This window comes from Moschus berezovskii, chromosome 27 (assembly GCF_049115385.1).
Source record: "Moschus berezovskii isolate FMDL1 chromosome 27, NW_MosBer_1.0, whole genome shotgun sequence".
Taxonomy (NCBI): domain Eukaryota; kingdom Metazoa; phylum Chordata; class Mammalia; order Artiodactyla; family Moschidae; genus Moschus; species Moschus berezovskii.
In genome coordinates this window covers 28,305,717-28,333,394 of record NC_142486.1, presented here as the reverse complement: position 1 = coordinate 28,333,394, position 27,678 = coordinate 28,305,717, and the positions used below count along the sequence as shown (strand labels likewise).

The 27,678-nt window shown below is 45.2% G+C and overlaps 1 protein-coding gene across 1 annotated transcript in view; it reads left to right on the top strand.

Moving 5' to 3' along the window:
- The window catches only part of BMERB1 (bMERB domain containing 1), a 144,731-nt gene that overhangs the window by 60,816 nt on the left and 56,237 nt on the right, over positions 1–27,678 (top strand). The window contains exon 2 of the mRNA XM_055409541.2: positions 22,853–22,976. Within this exon, the coding sequence (XP_055265516.2) occupies positions 22,853–22,976 (124 nt within the window). The remainder of the gene's footprint in view (positions 1–22,852; positions 22,977–27,678) is intronic.

The window sequence follows — 27,678 nt, the reverse complement described above, 5'->3', positions numbered from 1 at the left end:
AGAATTGAAATGACTTGAACAAAGTGGGTAGGCGAGCTTGGCGGAGCAGAAAATTGCTCCTCACACCCCATCTTCTGAGAGGGATGCCTGCCTTCCCTTTGGCAGATTCTCTCTGCAGGTTCCAGCTTCTCCTGGAACAGACTTTCTAGGCTTGACAAACCCGAAGCTACTGAATGCTTTAGATTTCATTTTCTGTGCTATCAGGTGGTCTAGACTCTTCAGCACTCAGTTGATTGATATTCTGTTTCTGGGAAGCAGTGATATGAATAGCTAATGTCCTGGCTCAGCCACTCACGCGTCTCAGTAAAAGCAGACAGTGCCACCCTCTCTAACCAAGCTCAAAATAGCTGTTTCCTGACGTGGGCTCTTGGTGACTCATGGTGGAGTTTTCCAGTCTTGGAAGTATTGATGACTGTTTCCTCTGCTCCTTTCCACACCACAGAGTCTAATTTTTCCTACCTTCCCCCAAATATGATTTGTCACCTCCAGGTTATCCCTTGGGACAACTTCATTCTTATCTTGTCTTTCTCTTGCCCTCAGCAACCCACTCCAGATTCAGCATCTTTTTTCCCTCTCTATTGCCAGACAAGCGTGTGGCCCTCAGTTACTTGCACCCAGTTTGGAGGTGCCAACAAGTGTTGGAAAGGGAAAAAAATAGTTTTCCTCTGCCCATCTCAGACTCCCTGGCTGCAGCCCTGTAAATGAAACTGACAAAATAGAAAAACAGCCAAGTTTATTAACATGTGCAATCACACATATACCTGGGAGTGCTCAATGATGAGTAGCTCATCGGGGTGGTTAGAACTCGGGCTGATACAGAATCTTCACAGAAGAACGATACATTTTTAGGGAAGTGACAAGACAAGAAAAGGGACTTTGAGTTTCTAAGGGGAAGGTAGGTAGATGGGGGAAACTAATGGAGGATAAGGATTGGTTAGTCTTTAAGTTTGTCGTATAGATTCCTCTGGAGACATCTCCAGGCTGATGAAGATCTAGAGTTGTTTCCACTGATTAATTTCTCTCCTTCCTGGTACAGAAGGGAGATTTCTAATTGTATAAATATATAACATTTATTATGATTCATAATAAATTTAAATGTATTACCTCTATACAATTTATAAAGGCATATATAATATATACCATTATATATATTATGTATATATATATTATATGTAAGTTAAACAGTTTATAACCTTTATTATAAATTGATATCCTGCTTTTAGGCAAATTGAAGAGGGTAGGGAGCTTTTCTTGTACCTTTTTTTTCCCCCTCAATTGCTTTCAGCTCAAAATAATCCTTATGGGAAAGGGACGTGTTTTGGGGAGATATATTCTGTTATCCGTCACACAGGACCCTCAGAACACACTCCAGTCCTAACTGGGGCCTGGGCCAATGTTTCAGTCCCCATCATATGTGCCTGTGTGTGTGTGCCCCCAAAATGCTCAACCTCCCTGCCACCTGTCTGCCACACCCCAGATCAGACAGCCCTATCTGTGGGAACAGGACGGCCAGCAACTGTGGGGCTGAGTCACTTTCTGCGAAAGTCCACAGAGAGTGGGGGCTACAGAGGTGACTGTGGCTGAGCTGGAAGAAGCAGCTGGCATCTGTATAACAGCAGTTGCGTGCCTATTGGTTGCATTTATTTTGCTTTATTGTGTTTATCGATCTCTTGCCATGACCGAGCCCTCGATTAAGCACTTTGCATACATTATGCTGCATTTAATCCTCCAACTCTCTAAGGCAGTTGCAGGAAGCTGATCTTCCTACCTCTGTGCCTGCTCCCTACCTTTACACCCTCTCTCACAGAAGACAGCAGTCTCATCTCCCCCCTACTTAGAATCCTTCTGTAGGTCAGTCACTGGGAATAAAATCCCGCTTTCCACCAGCCTTGCATTATCTGGCCCCTTCCTGTCTCACCATCATGTCACACCCTCCCCTGTTCTTATTTTGTTCCACCCACACTGACCTTCTCTCTGTTCATGAACATCAAGCTTGTTCCCATCTCACGGCTCCTGCACTTGCTGTTCCATCTGACAGTAACATCCTTTCCTTCTGTTTTCCTAGGCCAGCTCCTCTTTATCATTTAATGTCAGCTCAAATGTCACTTTCTCAAAGAGGTCTTCCCCAGCCACACTGTTTGAAGGAGCCACCATCAATTGCTTACCAGCCCATAACCACATTTCACTCTCCACATAGTCCAATCGACTTAAAGGCTGTTTATCTTTTTTTACTTGCAGCCCATCTTCTCCACTGGGATGAATGCTGTGTGTTTCTGTGCCTAGAGCCTAGAACATTGTTTGGCCTAGGGTAGGTATGTTGAATACGTGAAGAGCCCCCCAGACCTTTTGAGGCTATATCATTTGCCCAAGATCCTACAGAACGACCCCCTTCACGGGGGTTGAGCCTTGCACGTTCAAAAGGGCTGCCAGAGAGAATAAAACTCCGTGCTTATGAAATAAATCCCAACTGGCTGAAATCTTAGCTAGCTTTTATGTCCAGTTTTTTGGCATCGTCAGCTTTTTTGAAGCCACATTGATGCTTGAACTCGAATGCTCTGATTTTTAATCTCTTGCAGGGTTGCTGGCCCTAACCACACCCCCAGCAAGAAGTTCTGGGTTTGTGATCCACTGGCTTGTGATCCTCTTCATCTTCCAATGTAGGGATTTTTTTTTCTATTTATAAAAATAATACCATACTCTGCCCTCAAGGAAGTGGGCATAACTCCCCATCCTGTAAATGTGGGCTGTGCTTATTGACGTCCTTCCAAAGAGGACGGTATGGAAAGGAGTAAGGGGAGAAACCTAATAAACATGGCCTCAGTTATGAGATCAGAGTCAGGATCAAGAGTGGCCTTGATTGAGAGTAACCTTTAGAGTATGTGTCCTTGATAGAAGGCAAGGAGAATGGCACTCTATTGCTATAATCTTCCTCGAAAAACCCATAACCCCAGTCCAGTCATCAGAGAGACATCAGACAGATCCCAGTGGAGGGACATTCAGCAAAACACCTGATGAGTACTCCTTAAAATTGTCAAGGTCATCATCAAAAGCAAGGACATTCTTGGACTTCCTTGGTGATCCAGGTGCTAAGACTTAGCACTCCAGAGTCTCTTGTTCAATACTTGGTCAGGGAACTAGATTCTATATGCTGCAATTAAGATCCGGGGCAGCCAGATAAATGAATACATATTAGTAAAAAAAAAGGAGGACACTCTGAGAAACTGTCTCAACCAAGAGAAGCCTAAGACATGATGACTACATGTCACAGGGTGTCCTGGATGGGATCCTGAAACACAAAAAAGAGGACAATAGGTTAAAAACCAAGGAAATGTGGACAAAGTGTGAACTTTCGTTAAAAAAAAAAACAAAAAAACTGAGTATTTCCGGTCCTGATGTTTTTGCCTGTGGCCTTTCTGTTTAGGGTTTTATCTTGCCTCTCATACTGGACTTTCAATCCGGCAAGTCCATTTCAACGTTTGTGTCTTTTCTTCTTCTGCCATAATCCAACTCTCCCTCTGGTTTCCCAGTTTACAATCCTGTTGGTGAACACTGAACTTGACCCACTCATTCTCTCACAAAGCCCATAAATAGGCTTCCCTGGCTGGTTTTCTTTGACCCTGAATCCCAGCCAAACCACTCAGATAAGGATTTATCCTAGGCTGTTCCTCATTCTCAAACTTTCTGAATTAAAATTATGTTCTCCAAGCAGTTTATGTCTCCAGTTAAGTTTCCAGGCAGTGAGAGATGAAATGAGCCACATGATTTTAAGGCTAAGCAATTTTTAAAAGCTGAAATATTACTTTAGACAGTCTCAATTTATATTCCTCTAGATTCCAATCATCTTAGCCCACCAAGCAGGCTTTTAAGCAGCACCATCTGGTTCTCTACCCACCCTTGCGTGACCCGGGCCCTCCACTTACTTCTGAATTGGTTTGAAAATTGGAAGTGTTAGGGAGCCTTACTAAAAGATGCATGATTCACAGCTCAGGATAGATTCGTAATTGTCTATATTCATGAAGTTGTTCTGAGATTTCAGGGCTGGAGGACATTAAAAAAAAAAAAAAGAATTTTGAATAATAGGATGAACCTACAGAAGTGCCGAAAGCATTAGTTGTTTTTATGCAGTTTTAATTGGACAGTTACCTTATTGTTATTATAGGGTTATTGATTTCCACGGTTTTAACTCAGCATTCTTAACAGTTCCCTCTGAATCAGAGAGAATACTTTGTTCTCTGGTAGGGTCTCAGAGGACCTCAGAAACCAAGCTGAGTCCTTCTGCTTGGGGTTGGAGAAATATGACAGAGCCACTTGGTGACTCATTGAGGGTCACTTAGAAGGGAAAATATGACATTACAGATTGTTAAATAAACTGCCAGAACTCATGTGTCACTTACCTTCAAAACCCCACTCTGGAAGTATTGCACACACATCATTCAAATGGAAACCTCTCTTGGGGACTACAATCCCAATCCATGTTGAGGTATTGTGAGCACCCTTAATGGTGATAAGCAACTTTTGTCTTGGAGAGGTAGTTTCATTTTTGGAAAAGTCATTCTGAGCCAGGTGGTGCAAATAAAGTAGGTAATCAAATCTTGTGACTATGAAAAAGTGAATATAGGTGTGTTGAAACTGTTTTTTCTGGAGTGGCTCATAAATTTATTTGAAAGCAGTGATCAAAGAAGAGTTTGCTTATTGATCCCACTCCTTATTCCAGAAAGGATTGACTCATCATATAGGAACCTAATAAAAGTTTTAAAAGGCTTGAGGAATGTTAGGATTATTAGAAGCATTCTGAGGTAATTCCTTGAAGGATAATATTTATGACCCCATGGACTGTAGCCTGCCAGGTTCCTCTGTCCATGGGATTCCCCAGGCAAGAATACTGGAGTGGGTTGCTATTTCCTTCTCCAGGAGATCTTCTCAACCCAGGGATCAAACTTGGGTCTCCTGCATTGCAGGCAGAGTCATTACCATTTGAGCTCCCAGGGAAGCCCTTATTCTAGAATAATTGTTTAAACATTTTTTTTTCCATTACCTTAATATCACCTCCCATTCCCTTCCCTCCAGACCTAAGGCTAGTTTTGTGGACGATGCTGGTGGGACATAGTGCTTCTCGTTGTCCTTGGGTAGGCATGGAACGGGATGGTGTAAGAGGTAGGGCATTCCCATTAAAGGGAGTTCTGGGGAGGGAGGTAAAGTTGGGGCAGGAGCTCCTTGGGCTGATCTCTTCTGTCCTTCCCTGTCTCCAGCTTCAGCTGTGGTGTCGGTCTGAGGTTGTCTGGTTTCTCTTTGGATGTTGGTGAGGCTGCTGCCGCTTCTGATGGTGATGGTGGCGATGATGATGGTGGTGATGGCAGGGATGATGATGATCGCGATGATGCAGACGATGATAATGATGGTAATGATGATAGGGGTGGGGATGCTGATGATGATAGTAGTTGTGATCATTGACAACCTCGCTCTCCTTATGAGGTACCAGGTGCCACATTAAGCGCCTTGCATACAGCCTGTCATTCAACCATCACCACAACCAATGAGTAATCTGTATTATTATCCCCATTTCACTAATGATGGGCCTCGACGGGGAAAAGGTCACATGACCAGCTTACCAGCCTTGCAGGTAGTTATTATGGAATGAATGAATATTGCAAGCTAGCGTGATTAGACACACTTTACAAGTGAAAAAGCAAAGTCTCAGGGAATGTAAGTGTCTTGTCCAGGGTCACAAGCCAGTAAGGGGCAGAACTGGCATTTCTACTTGAGTCATGCTATCAGCTGAGGGTGTTTGTTGTGTGATGGCTGCTGGCACTGAGCTGGGTGGGGTGGATGATCCCCAGTGAGCAGGAGGGCAGTCTTACTGCTTGGTTGCCCTCCTTCCTTCAGTGGGTCTGGGTCCCTTTCTACAGACCACAGATTTTGCCTGGAAGGATGATAATGACCCCACTCTGGGACTCTACACAGTCGGTTTATCTGGTCTCCTCTATTATATAGACCATGATTTACTGAATAATGGTCCCCAAAAGATGCCTACACTCCTGTCCTCAGAACCTATGAATATGTTACCTCATACAGCAAACAGGAATTATTGTTGCAGGTGGAATTAAGGTACAGACTTTGAGAAGAAGAGATTATAATGGATTACAAGAGTGGACCCAATCTAATCACATGAGCCCTTAAGGTGAGAGAGCCTTTCTTGACTGAGTCAGAGACAGATGTGAAGAACTAAGAAGGATCAAAGAAATGGCCCGTATAAAGGACTTCTCCTGTCGTGGCTGGTTTTGAAAATGGAGGAGGTGGCTGTTAGCCAAGGGGTGTAGGCGACCGCTGGAAGCTAGAACAAGTGAGACTCATGTCAAACCTCTGACTCCAGAAAGATAAAGCAGTACGTTTGTATTCTTTTAAGCCAATAAATTTGTGGTCATTTTCAAAGGCAGCAATGAACAACTTATACTCAGACTGATTTTTTTTTTTTTTTTCTTTTTCACCTCTTGCCTTTTATTGACGGTGAGTTGTTTTAGTTGGGGAGGCAGTCGAGCATGAAGTCATGTGAAAAGTGATTATCTGCAGAGCAAAGCCCCTGTGTGGCTTGCTTGGTCTCCCCTGTGTCACCTATAACTTATTAGTTACAGTTCTCAGCTGGCATTTGAACAGAGTGGCCATTACCACTGCCCACGTGTTTCCTGTTCTCCCCCCAAGTCTGGAGTCCTCCATGTTCCTCTTTGTCCAGACCAGCGCTTCTGTGATGAAAGAGCTAACATTTGTTGAGTACACTGTGTTACAGGCTCTATGGATGCCCTCAGTTAGTCTTTATAATGACCCCTTGCTGTGGATTCCACCACTCTCTCCTCATTTCAGGAAACAAAGAAATGAATGAAGAAATCGCCTTAATGACATACAGATTGTAGGGGCCTTCTCCAGGGAGATTCTGATTCAGTAGACTCCAGAGAGGTCCAGGGAAATGGGTTTTTAAAAAAATCTTTTGGCTGAGCCACGATATGGCATGTGGAATCTTAGTTCGCTGATGAGGGATCAAACCTGCACTCTCTGCATTGGAAGCATGGAGTCTTAACCATTGAACCACCAGGGAAGTCCCAGAAAATGAACTTAGAATCACACCCACGTGGGTCTCTGGGCTTTCCAGTTAGTGCTAGTGCCAAGGCAGGAGACATAAGAGATGCGGGTTTGATCCTTGGGTTGGGAAGATCCTATTCTTTCCTGAGGATTCCCATGAACAGAAGAATCTGGTGGGCTACAGTCCATGGGGTCGCAAAGAATCAGACACGACTGAAGCAACTTAGCAGCAGCAGCACGTGGGTCTCATATCTGTGCTCCCAAGAGCACTGTTGAAAGAGTGTGTCTACATCACTAGTTTTCGGGGAGAGGGGAGTGAGTTTGTTTCCTATGTCGACATTCACAAATGTGTGAAGACACTTTGGGTGGGTGGGAGGATGCTACTGGCTTCTAGCATGTAGAGGCAAAGGATGCTGCTGAACATCCTACAATGCACAGGACTGCCCCCAGCTAAGAATGATCCGGCCCCACATGTCAATAGTGCTGATGGTAAGGAAACTCAGATCCCAACAAAGTTCAGAGGCTGTGGAACAGAGAGGAGGTAAAACCCTTGCTTTCCCTTTGGTTTCTAAGCTTTCAGAATGAGCCTTCAGAGGTTCCCACATTCTATGTCCTTTAGTTCAGTTCAGTCTCTCAGTCGTGTCCGACTCTTTGCGACCCCACAACTGCAGCACGCCAGGCCTCCCTGTCCACCAACTCCTGGAGCTTGCTCAAACTCATGTCCATCAAGTCGGTGGTGCCATCCAACCATCTCACCCTCTGTCATCCCCTTCTCCTCCTGTCTTCAATCTTTCCCAGCATCAGGGTCTTTTCCAATGAGTCAGCTCTTCGCATCAGGTGGCCAAAGGACTAAAGTTTCAGCTTCAGCATCAGTCCTTCCAATGAATATTCAGGACTAATTTCCTTTTAGGATTGACTGGCTTGATCTCCTTGCAGTCCAAGGGTCTCTCAAGAGTCTTCAGTGACACCACAGTTCAAAAGCATCAATTCTTCGGTGCTTAGCTTTCTTTATAGTCCAACTCTCACATCCACACATGACTGGAAAAACCAAAGCTTTGACTAGATGGACCTTTGTCGGCAAAGTAATGCGTCTGCTTTTTAATATGCCATCTAGGTTGATAATGGACTTCCCTGGTGACTCAGATGGTAAAGCGTCTGTCTACAATGCAGGAGACCCGGGTTCGATCCCTGGGTTGGGAAGATCCCCTGGAGAAGAAAACGGCAGTCCACTCCAGTACTATTGCCTGGAAAATCCCATGGACAGAGGAGCTTGGTAGGCTACAGTCTGTGGGGTCGCAAAGAGTCAGACACGACTGAGCGACTTCACTTTAGGTTAGTCATAGCTTTTCTTCCAAGGAGTAAGCATCTTTTAATTTCATAGCTATGTCCTTACCCTCAATTTATAGATAAGGAAATTGAAGCTTTGGGACTTCCCTGGTGGTCCATTGGTTAAGAATCTGCCTTCCAACACAGGGCATGTGGGTTTGATTCCTGGTCCAGGAAGATCTCACGTGCCTCAGAGCGACTAAGCCCCTGCACCGCAACAAGAGAAACCACCGCCGTGAGAACCCTGCTGTCTGCAACTAGAGAAAGCCTGAGCACAGCAGCGAAGCCCCAGCACAGCCAAAAATAAGTAAAATTAAGAAAAAAGAAACTGAGGCTGAGAGTTGAAGTTATTTGCCCAAGGACAGCAGCTAGAAGGAGGCAGAGCCAGAACTTAAACCCAAGTTGACTTGACTCCAGAGCCTGTTTCTTAACCCTGTTGCTGATCAGACCTTCTCCCTAACTCCTTTCGTGACCTCAGACAAGGCAGATGTGGCTGAGAAAATAGAAACTCAAAGAAGCTAAAAAAAAAAAAACCACAACATACCCGAAGTCCCATTAGAGAATAATAACCATGGTCACGATTTGAAGGCAAATCAGTTTCTTCAGCTGCAAAACCTTCCTTGTGGAGTGATTGTGATTATAAAGAGGCATTACATATGAGACGGCGGCGTGCAGAGGGAGGTATGATTACTCGCAGGACCCAGAGGCATCCTTATTCACAAGGCAGAGGGGGAGGATACGGAGCGTCTGAATTAAAAGCAGTTACTTCATCTTCTTGGGAAATGGTGACTCATTAAGAGCAACTGACTGTTTCCCATTATATTCACTTCATAGCGAGAAGGCGAGATGCTTGATACATCCCATACTAGGATGTTTGAGGGGTTGAAATGAGCTTCTATCTTCCATGAATGATTGATGACAGTAAAAGGCTGGGGTATCACCAGGAGCCTTTGAAATGCATCAGGATATCTGTTCCCCAGTAATGGGGCTCAGATATCTTTCCCTGGTATTTAAGACTCTCCCTCGGGTCGATACCAGGAAGACGTGCCCGTGGGGACCCAGGGTGGTGAGCTAAGGGACCTGGCTCCTTGGCAGAGGGCTAGCAGGGCCATTCTTGAACCCTTCATTCAGGGTGATGTGTATGTGCTCAGTCGCTTCAACTCTTTGTGACTCTATGAACTGTAGCCACCAGGCTCCTGTGTCCATGGGATTTCCCAGGCAAGAATACTGGAGTGGGTTGCCATGCCCACCTCCAGGGGGTCTTCCTGACCCGGGGATTGAACATGCCTCTCCTGCACTGCAGGCGGATTCTTTACTGCTGAGCCACTGGAGAGCAGGCGTGGGTGTAAATGACCAGCAGGCCCTCGTTCTCCAGATTTGATGATACTGATCTTGTCTCCTCCCCCACATTGGTCTGGCTTTTCCAGGAAAGGACAGGTGCGAGTAGCCCAGGCATCGCACCAAGCACTTGACGTGTCATCTTACTTCATCTCCAGAGCAGCAGCTCTGTGAGGTAGGAGTTACTGTCCCATTTTGCAGAGGAGGAAACTGAGTCTTGGGAAGAATCAGCAACGTGGTCCAGATCACACAGTGACTGGTTGAGCCAGGACTTGAACTGGAATCTGTCCAAACCTACCATCAGGGGAAAGCTGTAAGCTGATGACTTTTCTCCCTGATGCATAAGCCCCTTCCTAGAAGGTCAGCTTGATGAGAACAAGGCTTTTATCTGTTTTGTTTCATCCTCATTACTTACAGCAGGATCTGGTATGAAGCAGGTGTTCATTGATATTTATTAAATGAATAATAAGAGCAAATATTACAGAGAAGTTTCTGTATGCCTGGCACGAAGATCAGCTGAGAGATGAGTGATTGTCCCCATGTGGCAGATGAAGAAACTGGGGCCCAGACTCATCAACTGATGGGACCAAGGTCAGCCTGGGAGGTGGTCGTGACACCTAAAAAGTTCATGCACATAATGGCGTCTCTCATAGGCTGTCTTTGAGGGCTCACCTGGCTCTCACAGTACCTGAACCCAACAGCTTTTTCTCTTTTTCTTTAATGTTTTCTGTAGATGAAACCTGCCATGGTAAGTGTTCAAACAACACAGTTAACAGTGAATCGGGCTTCTTTGGTCACTCAGTGGTAAAGAATCCACCTACCTGTGCAGGAGATGTGGGATATGATCTTGGGTGGCCTCGGCGTGCAGTGGCTGGGGTTCCCAGCCAGCAACTGAGGCTGGGTTGCGTCGGTGAAAGCACCAAATCCTAGTCACTAGATCAGTGGTCAGTGACAAGGGCCTGGCCCTTCAGCTTTGCAGAAAAGAATTCCCACAAAGATGGAAAGTAGTGAAACAGGTAAAGTGTTTATTGAGAAGAAAAATAGTACAGTACCTGTGGATAGACACACAGGCGGTCTCAGGGAGAGAGAGTCGCTGAGTTGCACCCTCGTGGCAGCTTGAATCACTTTTATGAGGCATTTCTTCCGGGTTTCCTTTGGCCAATCATTTGAATTTCCCTGGTTCACTGTCCGTATTTGGTATATCACGGGATCCTCCCATGTGTGTGCACGCATCTCTTAGCCAAGACGGATTTTACTGAAAATGCTCTGGGTAGAACATCCCTTAACATAACTCCCCTTTGGTCTCCAAGGAGCCTTTCTGTGCATGTGTGGTCAAGGAGGTCTTCTGACTTCGGGAATGGGAAATACATGGTCTGGGCGGGGCCCAGCCTCCTCCCTTAATTGTCCTGCTGTTTTCTTCTTGGAGTTTTGATCCACAGGGACTGAATCTCCAATAGCTTTACCTTGGTGGAGGGGCGCTCACCTGCCTCCTGCCTCAGTTCAGTCCCTGGGTTGGGAACATCCCCTGGAGAAGGAAATGGCAATCCACTCCAGTATTCTTGCTGGGAAATCCCATGGACAGAGGAGACTGGCGGGCTACAGTCCATGGGGTCGCAAAAGAGTCAGATATGACTTAGCGACTAAACAACAACAACAAATACAGTAAATCACCCACATCAGTCATATTAACAATGGTGGGCACTAGGGGAAGGGCAGACAGGAATTCTCTGTAGTGTCTTTGCAACTTTTCTATAAATAAAAATTTATTCAAAAAAATTTTTTAAGTTTATTAAAAAATTCAAATAGTTTTTCTCCTGGCATTAGGTTCTTCCCTGGTGTCCCAGTGATTGACTTTGCCTTCCAATGTGGAGAGTGCAGATTTGACCCCTGGGTGGGGAAGCTAAGATCCTAATGCCTCGTGGCCAAAAATCCAAAATATAAAACAAAAGCAATATTGTAACAAATTCAACAAATACTTAAAAAAAAAGTTCCACATCTATTCACGTGATAGAAAAGGACATATTAGCTTGAAGGTGATTGTCCTCTGATGCTTACCTCGTTCTCCAAAGGCCCTTCTTTCATGTGTCCTTTTGAGGATGTTCTAAGGATGCTAGACGCCTAGTAAGTGTTTGTGAGACTGAAATTAATACATCCACCATCATTAAATTGCTTCTATGATACAAGCCGGGTTGAAATAATGACTCAAAATGGCTGATTCACCTTTGGGTGAAAAATATGACATGCTTGCCTTCATGCCTCAGTTCTCATTTAATTTCCAATGAAAACTCAAGAGATTGAGCTCACTGCTGTTTGTTGAGGGACCCTCAGAACCAAATCGTGTCATATCCTTCCACATCCTGTCAGACGTGCAGATGAGGCAGTCCCCAGGACCTCTAAGTACCTTCCAACCAAAGAAACTGGAATTCGATTCTATAGAAGCTTTCCCAGGGGCAGGAAGGGTGACCCTGGTTCCCAGATGCTCTTAGCCTTTAACTGAAATGCTATGGCCCTTGTTCCCCATGTCCTCAGCCTGTCTTTTGTCTGTGGAAAAGCTTTAGTGAAAGAATAAATTTAATCGGAAAAGTGAGAAAATGCAGAAACAAAGGAAACCAAATAATAATGTAGTCATTAAGCACAGTCAAGGACCTTTATTTCCTTCCCATGGGCTGTAGATCATGTTCTAAGCCATATCCTGTAAGCTCTCTTATAGTTACTGAAACTACCACCCAGTGGAAGAAGTTGACTACATGATGACCAGACTCTAGCCATGCATAAGCTGCCACAATTTTGATAACTGGCCACAGGGACATGAAAACAAACCAGCCCTGGAACTGAAGGAACTATACCTAAAAGAATCAAAATGATGCTGGTCAGACCACTGATGACCCGTTTCAAGATGACTGTCAGAGCTGACTGTGCTATTTCTGCATGTAGCCACCTCCCTCTGTCTATAAAAGCTGTTGCCCACTGACTCAAGTTGGGTGAAGGGGGAAGTCAGCCTTTGGACAGGTGTCTGCCTTCCCCCTGGTTGCTGGCATCCAAAATAAAGCAAACTTTCCTTTCACCAACCTGACCTCTTTAATGGCTTTTAAGTGGCTAGCAGCTAGATCTGAGTTCGGTAACAAAACCACAGTGAATTAGGTTGCAGGAAAATTACAGGCATACCTCAATTTATTGTGCTTCCCAGATATTGTGTATTTTACAAACTGAAGTTTTATGGCATCTCTGTGTCAAACAAGTCTATCTTGCCACCTTTCCAATAGCATTTGCTCACTTCGTGTCTCTGTGTCACGTCTTGGTAATTCTCACATTCCAAACCCTCCGCCAGCAGAAAGATTATGACTCACTGAAGGCTCAGATGATGGTTAGCATTTTTTAGCCATCAAGTATTTTTAAATTAAGGTGCATACATTGTTTTCTTTTTTTTTTTTTAAGACAAAATGGTCTTGCACGTTTGATTATAGTAAAGTGCAAACGAAATTCTTATGTGCACTGAGAAACCAAAAACTTTATGTGACTTGCTTTATTGAGATATTTACTTTATTGCAGTGGTCCGGAACTGAGCCCATAGTATCTCCTGTACTCTTTTTTTTCCAGTATCGACCTTTACAATTGTCAAAAAAGAAAGCCTCAGTTTGGTGGTTTGTCTTTAATACCTCTCCAGGACTTGCTCACTATGTAGTACTAACCAATCTCCATGGTTAAGAAAGAAAAGTTAGGTTTTCAATCTGAGCTCTAAGCAGGCTATAGAATTTAGTCAAAATTTGATAACATCACTTTATTTCCATTGAACTTATTGTTATGATTAGTTTCTAACTATACTAAGTAATATTGACATTATTTATGGATATGATAATGCAATTTCCTTTAAGGAGTTTATTTGAGTGAAAAAAGTCAACGTAAAGAATATTGAATACATGATGGTATAGTTAGTATCTTAGCTCAGGCTGCTGTAACAAAGTATCATAGACCGAGTGACTTAAACAACAATTATTTCTTACAGTTTCTGGGAAGTCCAAGATCAAGGCACTGGCAGATCTGGTGTTTGGTAAGGACCCTCTTTCTGGTTTGCAGATGACTATCTTCTTGTGTTCTTACATGGTGAACAACAGAGAGACAGGAAGCAAGCTGTGATGCTTCTTCATATGAGGGCACTAATCCATTATGGGGGCCCCACCCTTGTGACTTCCTATAATCTCTCAAATACTCCATCTCCAAACACCACCACACTAAGAGTTAGGGTGTCAACATAGGACTTCGGCAAGGTGAAGGGAGGACACAAGCATTCAGTCCCTAACATAATATATGTGTGTGTGTGTGTGTTCAGTCACTTAGTCATGTTCAACTCTGTGGCCCTGTGGACTGTAGCCCGCCAGGCTCCTCTGTCCATGGAATTTTCCAGGCAAGAATACTATAGTGGGTTGTCATTTCCTCCTCCAGAGGATCTTCTCAACCCAGGGATTGAAGCTGAGTCTCCTGCACTGTCAGGCAAATTCTTTACCATTAGTGCCACCTGGAAAGCCTTACAGATAGTACATGATTATGGTGAATTCTATGCAGTGATTGAGGTTTTGGAAATGCTCTCCTGTGGCCCTTTGACCTACAGCCTGGGCTTTGGAATCATACAGACCTAGGTCTGTGCCATTCACTGGATGAATGACTTTGGCCAATCACTTATGTTCTTTCTGAAACTCATCTTATTAACCTATAAAGAGAGGGTGATAATGAGTGTACCTACTTGCCAAGGTATTTAGGAGCAGGATGAGTTAGTGCTGGACTGCTAGTGATGCTGCATATGTGAGAGCTCTGGGTACATGAAATGAGAAAGCAGAAACAGAAGTGAGTATTGCCCAGGGGACCCTGGACTTAGATTCATGTTGTGACCCATGCCTGGAGACGACTGACCAGGGGAGATTTCTCTTTTGGTCCCCAGCAGTTTCCTTTCTCTCTAAATTTAAATTATAAATTTCTAGGAGACCGTCAGCCCTCACTTTACATGCCCACCATCACCACCTGTCCCCAGGTAGCTTTACATTTTCAAGATAAATGATTAAACCTGCAGGAACATCCCAGTCATGTCCGGTGCTCAGTGCTCAGCTCTTGTTTGCCAGTGCTGCTGTGCTCATGAGGCGTGAGTCTTCCTGGTGTGGCATTTGGGGATAAAAAAGATGGATTTAGCTGCTTCATCCCCCAGAAGTGACTCAGCTGCTCTAAGCTGAGTGACAGCCATGGCAGTTGGAGCCCTGGGGACTTCTGTGCCTTAGTGCTCTGCTCGTTCTAAACAACCATGCTTTGCTCTCTCTCAGATCCTTGTAGCAACCATCTTCTCTAGCTGCCCTGAAATGCTTATCCATCTCTGTCTAGGATTTGTCCTCGTGGACACATCCAGCTGTTGGTTGCCTTCCTTCTCGCTGGAGAATGTTGCCGGGGTTTCCATCATGCTAGTTCTATCACACAAGGTCAGACTGAAAGAAACTGACCATTCATGGTATTCACTCACTGACATCTTGTACTGCATTTCTCAGGGTCTGGTCTGAAGACCTCCTGCATGAAGGTCCTTGGACATGACCCCTGCTCCTCAGCCCAGGTGTATCCTAATTCCTGGGGTAGAGCTCCCCAGATAATCACCTGCTAAATCTTTAAAGCAGCTCCTCTTCGTTGACATATATACACCGCCCTGCGTGTAATAGCTAGCTATTGGGAACCTGCTCTGAAGCACAGGGAGCTCAGCTCAGTGCTCTGTAGTGACCTAGAAGGATGGGGAGGGGGGGAGGGGTAGGGCAGAGGGGATATATGTATACGTATAGCTAGTTCACTTTCTTGTACACAAGAAGCTAACACAACGCTGTAAAGCGGTTATACTCCAATAATTTTTAAAATGCAATTAAAAAATAGCTACTATCTGTATATCTGAGGCAATAAAATAGACTCAGTTTTCTATATTGCTAAGCTGATGCTGGGAGAAATATCAATAACCTCAGATATGCAGATGACACTACCCTTATGGCAGAAAGTGAAGAAGAACTCAAAAGCCTCTTGATGAAAGTGAAAGAGGAGAGTGAAAAGGTTGGCTTGAAGCTCAACATTCAGAAAACAAAATCATGGCATCTGGTCCCATCACTTCATGGGAAATAGATGGAAAAACAGTGGAAACAGTGTCAGACTTTATTTTTGGGGGCTCCAAAATCACTGCAGATGCTGATTGCAGCCATGAAATTAAAAGACGCTTGCTCCTTGGAAGGAAAGTTATGACCAACCTTGATGATATATTAAAAAGCAGAGACATTACTTTGCCAACCAAGGTCCGTCTAGTCAAGGCAATGGTTTTTCCCGTGGTCATGTATGGATGTGAGAGTTGGACTGTGAAGAAAGCTGATCGCCGAAGAATAGATGCTTTTGAACTGTGGTGTTGGAGAAGACTCTTGAGAGTCCCTTATACTGCAAGGAGATCCAACCAGTCCATTCTAAAGGAGATCAATCCTGGATGTTCATTGGAGGGACTGATGCTAAAGCTGAAGCTGCAATACTTTGGCCACCTCATGTGACGAGTTGACTCACTGGAAAAGACTCTGATGCTGGGAAAGGTTGGGGGCGGGAGGAGAAGGGGACGACGGAGAATGAGATGGCTGGATGGCATCACCGACTCTGTGGACATGAGTTTGAGTGAACTCCGGGAGTTGGTGATGGACAGGGAGGCCTGGCATGCTGGGATTCATGGGGTCGTGGAGAGTCGGACACGACTGATCGACTGAACTGAACTGAACTGAACTGAAGCTGATGATGATACTTCTTAAGTGTGGAGGTAGTTCTTAAGTGAATAGAATTGATGGCAACAAGGACTTTGGAGTAGGACAGGTCTGGTTTTAAATGTTGACCCCACCACTTTCTCCTTTTCTTGAGCCTTGACTTGCTCATCTGTGAAAGGGGGATGCAAACAGTTTTTATCACCCAGGGCTATTTTGGGAGTTAAATAAGGTGATTTGATCCTAGCATGTAATAAGTGCTGAATAAATGTTAGCCATTATTGTTACTGTCTAAATGTGTTTTTTTTAAACCTAATTTAAATTAGGGGAACGATAGCATCTACCACCTGGGACAGGGGTTGGCAAACTTTTTCTGTAAATATTTGAGGTTATGTGGGCCATGCAATCTCTGTTACAGCTACTCATCCTATTGGTGTAATGCAGAAGCAGCCATAAGCAATACATAGATGAATGAGCATGGCCAGTGTTCCAATAAAACTTTATTTGCAACATCAAGGAAGTGAAGTGAAGTGAAGTTGCTCAGTCGTGTCCGACTCTTTGCAACCTGATGGACTGTAGCCCACCAGGCTTCTCTGTCCATGGGATTTTCCAGGCAAGAGTACTGGAGTGGGTTGCCATTTCCTTCTCCAGGGAGGGGACTGGCTTTGGCCCATGGTCATAGTTGGTTAACCCCTCACCTAAGGTGTTGTGAAGATTAAATGAGATGAGACTTGTAATGAGCCTAGCAAGACTTTGCCAACAAAAGTCTATATAGTCAGAGCTATGTTTTTTCCAGTCGTCATGTATGGGTGTGAAAGTTGGACCATAAAGAAGGTTGAGTGCCAAAGAATTGATGCTTTTGAATTGTGCTGGAGAAGATTCTTAAGAGTCCCTTGGATAGCAAGGAGATCAAACCAGTCAATCCTAAAGGAAATCAACCCTGATTATTCATTGGAAGGACTGATGCTGAAGCTGAAGCTCCAATCCTTTGACCACCTGATGTGAAGAGCTGACTTATTAGAAAAGACCCTGATGCTGGGAAAGATTGAAGGCAGGAGAAGGGGATGACAGAGAATGAGATGGTTGGATGGCATCACCGACTCAATGGACATGATTTTGAGTAAGCTCCAGGAGATGGTGAAGGAGAGGGATGCCTGGTGTGCTGCAGTCCATGGGGTCGCAAAGAGTCAGACACAACTTAACAACAACAACAGTGCCTGGCACAGAGAGAAGATTTGAACTGTTCCATCCTGATTTGAACTCCAGGCTTTGCTCCTTTCTCCAGGGGAAGGAAAGCATCTATGAGCAGGACTTCTCAACAGAAGGATCCTCTGCCATCCTCTGCCCCAAGTCAAAGCTAAATGTTCATCTCAGCACCTGGAGCCTGGCAGTGCCACCGCCTCCATCCTCCCCTGAGGATGGAGGTAAAATGCCAATCCATGGGGTGTGATTAATTTTCTCTGTCCCACGCTTCGCCCCAGGGTGTGTTGCCATTTTCAGCGTGTGTCCTGTGGAAATCAGGTTGCCCGTCTGAACCGTGATGGCTGAGAAATGAGGATGCTCACACCTTCGGAATGGTTAACTATGCGCCTTTGCATCGGTAGATTCATTTAGCCCTCACCCGGAGGCTGTATAACGTGGTGAAGGCATGTGTTTAGGGAGAAGAGAGAGAGAGGCTAGATTTGAATTCTGTCTCCGTAACATTCTGGTTGCGTGATGTTGGCCAAGTCACTTTACTTCTCTAAGATTCAGATACAGCCTCTATGAAACAGAGATTAAATGAGATTGTACATATAAGCCTCCAGCACAGCTTAGCACATGATAGCTATTAAATCCCATTTTGTAAAGGAAGAGCATGATGCTAAGAAGTAAAAAGGCTCACGGATGATCATGAAACTGGTGACTGGCCTCAGTTCAAAGATCTTTAACTTTGGCCCCCAGCTGGTTTTCACCATGCCCCCCTCATCCTCACTACCTCTGACTGCTTCCCGGGACTCTTGCTGTTTCCATCCAGGGCCGTGCCCCATGTTCAGTGACTAAAGTTGTTGGAGATAGTGACATTGCTGTCAGGGAGCTTGCAAGCTTGTGGCCATTCATCACTGTAGCGGATTAAATAGTGTCCTTCCAAAATTCATATCTGCCCAGGGCCTCAGAATGTGAAATAAGGTCTTTTGAAATAAGGGCTTTGCAGGGGTAATTGAAGATTAGAATGATATCTGAATTAGGGTGGGCCAATGAAAAAGAGTCCCCTTGGACTGCAAGGAGATCCAACCAGTTCATTCTAAAGGAGATCGATCCTGGGTGTTCATTGGAAGGACTGATGCTAAAGCTGAAACTCCAATACTGTGGCCACCTCATGCGATGTGTTGACTCACTGGAAAAGAGTCTGATGCTGGGAGGGATTGGGGGCAGGAGGAGACGGGGACGACAGAGAATGAGATGGCTGGATGGCATCACCGACTCGATGGACATGAGTTTGAGTGAACTCCGGGAGTTGGTGATGGACAGGGAGGCCTGGCGTGCTGTGATTCACAGGGTTGCAAAGAGTTGGACACGACTGAGCGACTGAACTGAACTGAATGAAACAGAAGAGGACTGAGAAGGACCCTCAGAGCCACGTGGGAGAAGGCTACAGGGAAACCAAGATAGAGGTTGGAGTGATGCTGCCACAAGCCAAGGGTTGCCAGCAGCCACCAGGATCTGGAAGAAGCGAGGAGAGAGCTGCCCCCTAGAGCCTTTGGAGAAAACACAGACCTGCCTCTGGCCTCCAGACTGTGAAAGAATAAATTCCTGTTGTCCTAAGCACCCAGTTTGTGGTAGCCACAGGAAAGATACCATTCTAGACTCAAGGTGTGAACAGACAGGGCTGTTGAACTCAGCACACCTGTGCGGGGAAGGGGCAGCCATGATGGGACAAAGAGCATGTGTTTGGGAGGCTCAGCCCCTTCTGTTACCAGCTTTGAGCCAACAAATAAGGAGCAACAAACAAGGAAAAGTGTTTGTTAAGAACGAGAACATCCCAATCCTTCTGGCTTATGGTAAGGATTAAAAAGAAATGGTGGTCCAGTGACTAAGACTCTGTGCTCCCAATGCAAGGGGTCCAGGTTCAATCCCTGCTCAAGGAACTGGATCCCACATGCCACAACTAAGAGTTCGTATGCCGCAAGATTCACATCCTGCAGCTAAAAAAAAAAAAGAGATGCTGTGGCAGAGCATGGTGATAGCAAAGGTTATCGTCACTGTGCATCAAGCATGGCGTGTCTCTGTTAATTCAATCCTCACAACAGCCCAGGGTGGAAGGAATTAGCCGATGCAGGGAATGTGATGTTGGCTTCAGAGTAAAGCAAGAACATTTCCTCCCCTATGTCTCCTCTACCGATGAAGGGTCGTCAGCCTGTTGCATCCTGTAAAACCCAGTCATTCACTCTGCAAATGTGGCCTAAAGGCACCTCTTAGATGCACGCAGAGATTTATCTCTGAGAATGCTCATCCCAGTGCTGCTTCTAGTGGGGGAAATGGCAAACAACCTGTCTGGGGGTTGGTGAAGTGATTCATGACACAGCCACAAATAGCAAACCTCACAGCCTTTCACACTGCTGCTGGGGAAGAGCATCCAAGGACGTGTGGAAACGCTCATGGAATGTTCAGTGAAATGAGCAGGTAATAAAATGGTGAGACCCTAACTTTACATTACAAAAACCAGACCTCCATGATGGTATGTGTGTGTGTGTATACATATATATGTATAGGGCTTCCCAAGTGATTCTAGTGGTAAAGAACCCACCTGCCAATGCAGGAGACATAAATGAGATGCGGGTTCAATCCCTGGGTTGGAAAGATCCCTGGAGGAGAGCATGGCAGCCCACTCCAGTATTCTTGCCTGGAGAATCCCATGGACAGAGGAGCCTGGAGGGAGACAGTCCATAGCATTGCAAAGAGTTGGACACGACTGAATGACTTAGTTTGTGTGTGTGTGCGTATTTATGCACATAACATCTTGAACTACTCACATCTTGATATGTGTTTTTGCACTCTTTAAAAAAAATGCACGTGTTTATATATAACATACATATAAAACACACATATATAAAACCATATGTGTCACCCTATATATGCATACTACTTATATATATAATCACATAAATTACCATATGTATGCATTGGAAGAATGTATATAAAAAACTTAACGTCAGTATATGAGGAGATATGTATATACATAGATCCACATACATACATAGTGTTATGGATTGAATATTTATATCTCCCACAAATTCATATGTTGGAGCCCTAATCCCCAGTGAGGCTGATTTGGAGATGAGAAGGCTGTTGTTCAATCGCTAAGTCCTATTCAACTCTTCATGACCCTATGGACTGCAGCACATCAGAATTCCCTGTACTTCACTGTCTCCCGGAGCTTGCTTAAACTCATGTCTGTTGAGTCGGTGTTGCCATCCAACCATCTCGTCCTCTGTTGTCTGCTTCTTCTCCTGCCTTCAATCTTGCCCAGCATCAGTGTCTTTTCCAATGAGTCGGCTCTCCGCATCAGGTGGCAAAAGGATTGAAGCTTCTGCTTCAGCATCGGTCCTTCCAATGAATGTTCAAGGTTGATTTCCTTTAGGATGGACTGGTTTGATCTCCATGCTGTCCAAGGGACCCTCAAGAGTCTTCTCAAGCACCACAGTTTAAAAGCATCAATTCTTCGGTGCTCAGAACTGAGATTAAATGAGGTCATTAAAAGTGGAACTCTGATCTTATAGGGTTAGTGTCTTTCTAAGAAGAGACGCCAGAGAGTTCTCTCTGCATGCACACAAAGAGGCCATATGAGTACAGTGAAAAGGTGGCCATATGCAAGCCAGGAAGAGTTTTCACCAGAAGCTTCCCCTGCCAGACCTTGATCTGGAACTTCTAGCCTCCAGAACCAGGAGAAAATAAATGTCTATAGTTTATGCTACACAGCTTCTGCTGTTTTGTTATGGTAGCCCTAGGTGAACTAGTAATGTGCATATATACATTGTTGTTCAGTCGCTAAGTCACGTCTGACTCATTGCAACCCCAGGGACTGTAGTACGCCAGGCTCCTCTGTCCTCCACTGTCTCCCAGAATTTTGCTCAAATTCATGTAATAATTGCCTCCTGCTCTTCCCCAGTAGCATTTTGGATACCTTCTTGACCGGGGGCGGGGGTGCTCATCTTCCAGCATCGTATCATTTTGCCTCTTCATACTTTTCATACCCCACGTCCATGGGGTTCTCCTGGCAAGAATACCACGTGCTCCAGTGGACCACATTTTGTCAGAACTCTTCCCTATGACCCATCCATTTTGGGTGGCTCTGCACAGCATGGCTCATAGCTTCATTGAGTTACACAAGCCCTTTTGCCACAACAAGGCTGTGATCCATGGAGGGGTCGTATATACATACATACATGCAGATATATTTATATGTAGGCATGTATATGTAAGGACTTCCCATGTGGTGCAGTTGGTAAAGAATCTGCCTGCCAATACAGGAGACATGGGTTTGATCCCTGAGTCAGGAAAATCCCCTGCAGGAAGAAATGGCAGCCGACTCCAGTATTCTTGCTTGGAAAATCCCATGAACAGAGGAATCTGGCAGGCTACAGTCCATGCGGTCACAAAGAGTTGGACACAACTGAGTGCACACACATATACCCACACACACATATATAGTGTCTTTCTATATATTTGATAATTATACGGTTCTATGTGTGTGTGGCATATATATGGTCTTATATATTTTTTATATACGGCTTTACTTATATGACAATATATGTACATATAACTATCAATATAAGGTCAGAAGAATGTCCATCAAAATGTGGTTCCCTCTGGGCAGAGAGGTTGTAGATGACTTTTTACCTCGTTCTTCTTTGCTTATCTCTATTATCTGAATTTTCTACAACAAACTTGTATCATTTCATGTTACTTAACATTACTTAGTATTCCTATAAGATAATTATTAATGGTATTGCTAAAAGTAATTATCACCCATTTTTCTGCCTAAAAACGCTGGTCTTGGAGACTCGGATGGGATGAACTGCGATGGTCAAAGGGACCGAGACTCCAGAAGCTGGGACCAGGCAGGGACTGCCAAGGGCATGTTATAACCTTGAACAGGTTTGGGTGACCCCGCCTGAGCCTCCTCCTGCCTTGTAACAGGGTTCCCATGGAAACGTGCTTTTTAGTTTCTAAAGGGCCCGCTCACAAATACCAACTTGAAACACTGGCAAAGATCCGTGTGCGCTCTTGGGGTGTGAAGGTCGCTGGAGCAAGGCAGGGACTGTCCCAAAGGGAATTCTTGAAAACCCATACAGCCCTCGGGGTCTTGACGCCTGCATTTTGTATCTCCTGCACAGATCAGCTGGACATCATCTCCATGGCAGAGACAACCATGAGGCCGGAGGAGATCGAGCTGGAGATGGCGAAAATCCAGCGTCTCCGGGAAGTCTTGGTCCGACGGGAATCTGAGCTCAGGTTTATGTAAGTGCTTGGGGGAAGTGGCCAAGAAAAGGAAGGAGTGAGGAGGGGGAGGATGCCCGGGAACCGGACAGTTACTGTTTATAACTGTGTGCCAGGCACATTCTCACTACTGCCTCGAGAAGTGGGTATCTATGCCTCTATTTCTTATTCCTGTGTGCTCCGTCGCTCAGTCGTGTCCAACTCTTTGCAGCCCCATGGACTGCAACCTGCTAGGCTCCTCTGTCCATGGAATTTTACAGGCAAGAAATACTGGAGTGGCATTTCTTCCCGCAAAGGATCTTCCTAACCCAGGGGTTGAACCTGCATCCCTTGCATCTCCTGCATTGGCAGGCGAATTCCTTACCTCTCGTGCCTCCTGGGATGCCCTGTTTCTTAGTATATAACTGTTAGTCAATATAAAACCCTATAAAAGATGATTAAATTACTGTCTGGGTCTTGCTTTCTTGTTTTTTTTTCTATTTTTATTGTTTACATTCTCAAAGAGCATAAAACTTATATTTGGTTCTAAAGTTATAATTAAGCTTCTGTTCTTATCTACAGATTTTTTCTAACATTAAAAACATCACTAAGGGTGGGATAAATTGAGACATTAGAATGGCATCCATATACTACCATGTATAAAATAGATAGCTAGTGGGAACCTGAAGCACAGCACAGGGAGCTCAGCTCGGTGCTCTGTGGTGAGCTAGCGGAGTAGGATTAGGGGAGGGAGGTCCACAAGGGAGGGGGCATATGTATACATTCAACTGATTCATGTTGTACAGCAGAAACTAACATAACAGTGTAAAGCAACTATACCCAAATTTAAAAAAAATTACTAGCGTTGACAATATACTCCCCATGTTTTAAACAGAAAGGAGACAGAGAACGTGAGCTCTGCTTTAAAGTACTGAAGGGCCAAGGTTGCTTTTGCAACAGTGGCTCTCACTGAACATTTCCTGACCTTTGCAGTGTGTGTGTACATGTTACCCCCACATCTGGCACACACACATCAAGTGCTCAGAGACGTGATAGGCCAACATGCAAGCTCCAGCCCTGGGCCAGGCCTGTATAAGCTCTTGACTTGTGACCTCACTAAATTTCCCCATTGTGCTCATGAGTCTGATCGCTTAGAGACAAATGTCAACAGTAGACACTTGGATAAATCACATTATCCAAAAGATACAGAAGGATGTCAGTGCTGTCAGGATGTATTTCGGAGGCTCAGTGACATACTCCCAGGGAGGGGCTGGCTTCTTGGCCCCAGAAGTCTTGCAGCAGCTTGTATACAGCAGTGGATAACAATGAGGGTTCCTCCGCAAGCCCCGCCTTTAGAGTACGTGGCTTTGCTTGGAGGCACAGAACTTTATCTATCTTAGAGATGCACAGTGGACTCCAGGATGGCCAGTAGAGATCATGGCCCTCTCAGACCTGGACAAACACCTCATCCATCGTCTGTGGCCTCCTAGGCTAAGGGGCTGGGTGTGGACCCTTCTGGAATTTGGTTTCCTGGTTCTTTCTCAAAGCTAGGCCTTCACACTGCTATAGGGTTTAAGATACAGGTGGGTCCTAGTCCTGTCTCCATTTTAGAGAAGGAACATATGCGGGTCAGGAAGCAACAGTTAGAACTGGACATGGAACAACAGACTGGTTCCAAATAGGAAAAGGAGTACGTCAAGGCTGTATATTGTCACCCTGCTTATTTAACTTATATGCAGAGTACATCATGAGAAACTCTGGGCTGGAGGAAGCACAAGGTAGAATCAAGATTGCCCGGAGAAATATCAATAACCTCAGATATGCAGATGACACCACCCTTATGGCAGAAAGTGAAGAAGAACTAAAGAGCCTCTTAATGAGAGTGAAAGAGGAGAGTGAAAAAGTTGGCTTAAAGCTCAGCACTCAGAAAACTAAGATCATGGCATCTGGTCCCATCACTTCATGGGAAATAGATGGGGAAACAGTGGAAACAGTGGCTGACTTTATTTTTCTGGGCTTCAAAATCACTGCAGATGGTGATTGCAGCCATGAAATTAAAAGACGCTTACTCCTTGGAAGGAAAATCATGGCCAACCTAGACAGCATATTAAAAAGCAGAGACATTACTTTGCCAACAAAGGTCCATCTAGTCAAGGCTATGGTTTTTCCAGTGGCCATGTATGGATGTGAGAGTTGGACTATAAAGAAAGCCGAGCACTGAAGAATTGATGCTGTTGAACTGTGGTGTTGGAGAAGACTCTTGAGAGTCCCTTGGACTGCAAGGAGATCCAACCAGTCCATCCTAAAGGAGATCAGTCCTGAATGTTCATTGGAAGGACTGATGCTAAAGCTGAAACTCCAATACTTTGGCCACCTGATGTGAAGAGCTGACTCATTTGAAAAGACCCTGATGCTGGGAAAGATTGAGGGCAGGAGGAGAAGGGGACGACAGAGGATGAGATGGTTGGATGGCATCAGCGACTCGATGGACATGGATTTGGGTGGACTCCGGGAGTTGGTGATGGACAGGGAGGCCTGGTGTGCTGCGGTTCATGGGGTCGCAAAGAGTCGGACATGACTGAGCGACTGAACTGAACTGAGCTGGAGGTTAAGAAACTGACCCAAGGTTGCTTTAACTAAGAAGTAGCCAAGGTAGGATGCAGTCTGAGTCCAGAGTTTTTATTAAGTGAGTGAATGAGTGAAGGAAGGAGGGAAAGGAGGAAAGAATGACGGAAGAAAGGAAGCTCTGAATGTATTTCCCAAGATGATGCCTTGAAGAGTGTCAGCTCTTGAGGGCAGAGGTCTGATCCATCGTCTTCTCTGTTGAATTCTCCCAGAATCTGGAACAATGCCCAGCACTTATTAGGCCAATTAGTATTCGATGAATGTGCAAAAATTGTTCTTTCACACTCCATCCTTACCCCAGTAGCTTCCCTTCACACACACACACGCGCACACACACACACACACAGAAGACCCCTTTGCATAGGATATGGGGGAAACAGAATTTTAGACTGTACCAAGGATTTACAGGCTCGGGTGGGAAGCTCCAAGCAAGGACTGTGACAGCCCTTGACAGAAACAGCCCCAATAACTGTAGCTGTAATAACCCGGACAAGATTGGGTTTGTCACACCTGCTCGGAAGTAATCAAGTTACTAACCCTCCGCTCCCCTGGAGTCTGTGTGAGTCAGCTCATATTTCATGGCAGAGCGTGTCTTCTCACTTTACTGTCTCCTGCTGTGCTAACTCTTTCTGGATCTAAAGGCTGCTGTCCCAACACCCCCGAAGATCAGCACTGTCCCTTCATGGGTTTCCATTTTCTGTCCGTGTCCCCTCTCCTCTGGGACTCACGGCTTCTGCTAGTTCTGCCTCCCTGTCCCTCCCTGGGAACTAGCATGAATTCACAGGAAGTGGGCCCAGGATCATTCTGGCTCTCTTCTGTCCTTGTCTGTGTCCTTGTTTTCAAAAGAACTGCTGTTTACCTCAGGTACTGATAGACGGCACACACACATTTGCTCACTCATTTCAACTTTTTGAGTCATAAACCCACTCTGAGGGAGTGGATTCTATTCCTTCTACTTTACCGATGAGTAAACGGCAATTATAGAGGTGAAATAACTTTTTCAAGGTCACCAGCTTGTAGAGGTGGAACTGGGATTTGAACTCGGTGTCTTTCTGAGGGGCAGAGCCCTGAACCCTCAGTTAGCCTCTTACTTATCCCAGCGGAAGGACACCTTTTTTCTTTGCCTCACTCTTCTAGAATACAAAGACAGACTCCTGCTGGGAGGTCCCCAGTCTCACAGCCCCACATTGGGTGTCATCTTGTTCCACCATCTTGAATGCAGTTGGGCAGAAACAGAAATGATTCTGATGCATCAGGCTTTGGACTTTTTCATAGCCTTTCTCTGGAGAGAAGTGATTTATTTGAAGCCTAAAATGAGCTCCAACATAGTCAAGGTTTTCAAGTCAACCTGCTGGGAATTTGCAGTAGTGCCCTGTTCCCCTAAGGGTCCTCGGGGACCACAAGAGTCAATATTTATAGAACCCTCACTGAGGGTAAGGCCTTTGTGGAGCCCTATGCACACATTATCATATAACCTATAAAAGGTGCTTGCTAATGGAAGGACCAGTCAGGTGCGCCCCGAGCATACCTGCTAACCCTAAATAAGGCTCACGAGGTCAGGTTCAGAGAAGGGCTATGAGTGACCCCAGTGGGCACGTGTCTCCACCACACACCGGGTGCATCTGCTCTGAATGTTTTCCCTTCACTGGTCTCCTGCTTTCCAAATTCTTAACTGGCGTTTAGAGATCTCCCTCTTGAAATTTGGCAATTTTATGAGCTTCATTTGAAAAAGGCAATAAACGCCTTGAAGTGAAGTGAAAGTGAAGTCCCTCAGTCGTGTCCTACTCTCTGTGGCCCTGTGGACTGTAGCCTACCAGGCTCCTCTATCCATGGGATTCTCCAAGCAAGAATACTGGAGTGGGTTGCCATTTCCTTCTTAGTATCACGAAAAACGCCTCATTAATTGGCGGCAAATGTCCAGGAGGTGAAACTTGAAGCCTCCTTTGTTCCAACCCTGACCCCCGATGCCACCCACATGCCATTCCCTCCCACTGCGGCCCACACCCCATGCCTCTCGCCATCCTGGCCTGCGGAGGCTGTCAACAATCCCAGATTCATTTTCTCACCCTTGATTCCAGCACTGACTCACACCATTAGCTTTCCATAACTCCTCCTGCAG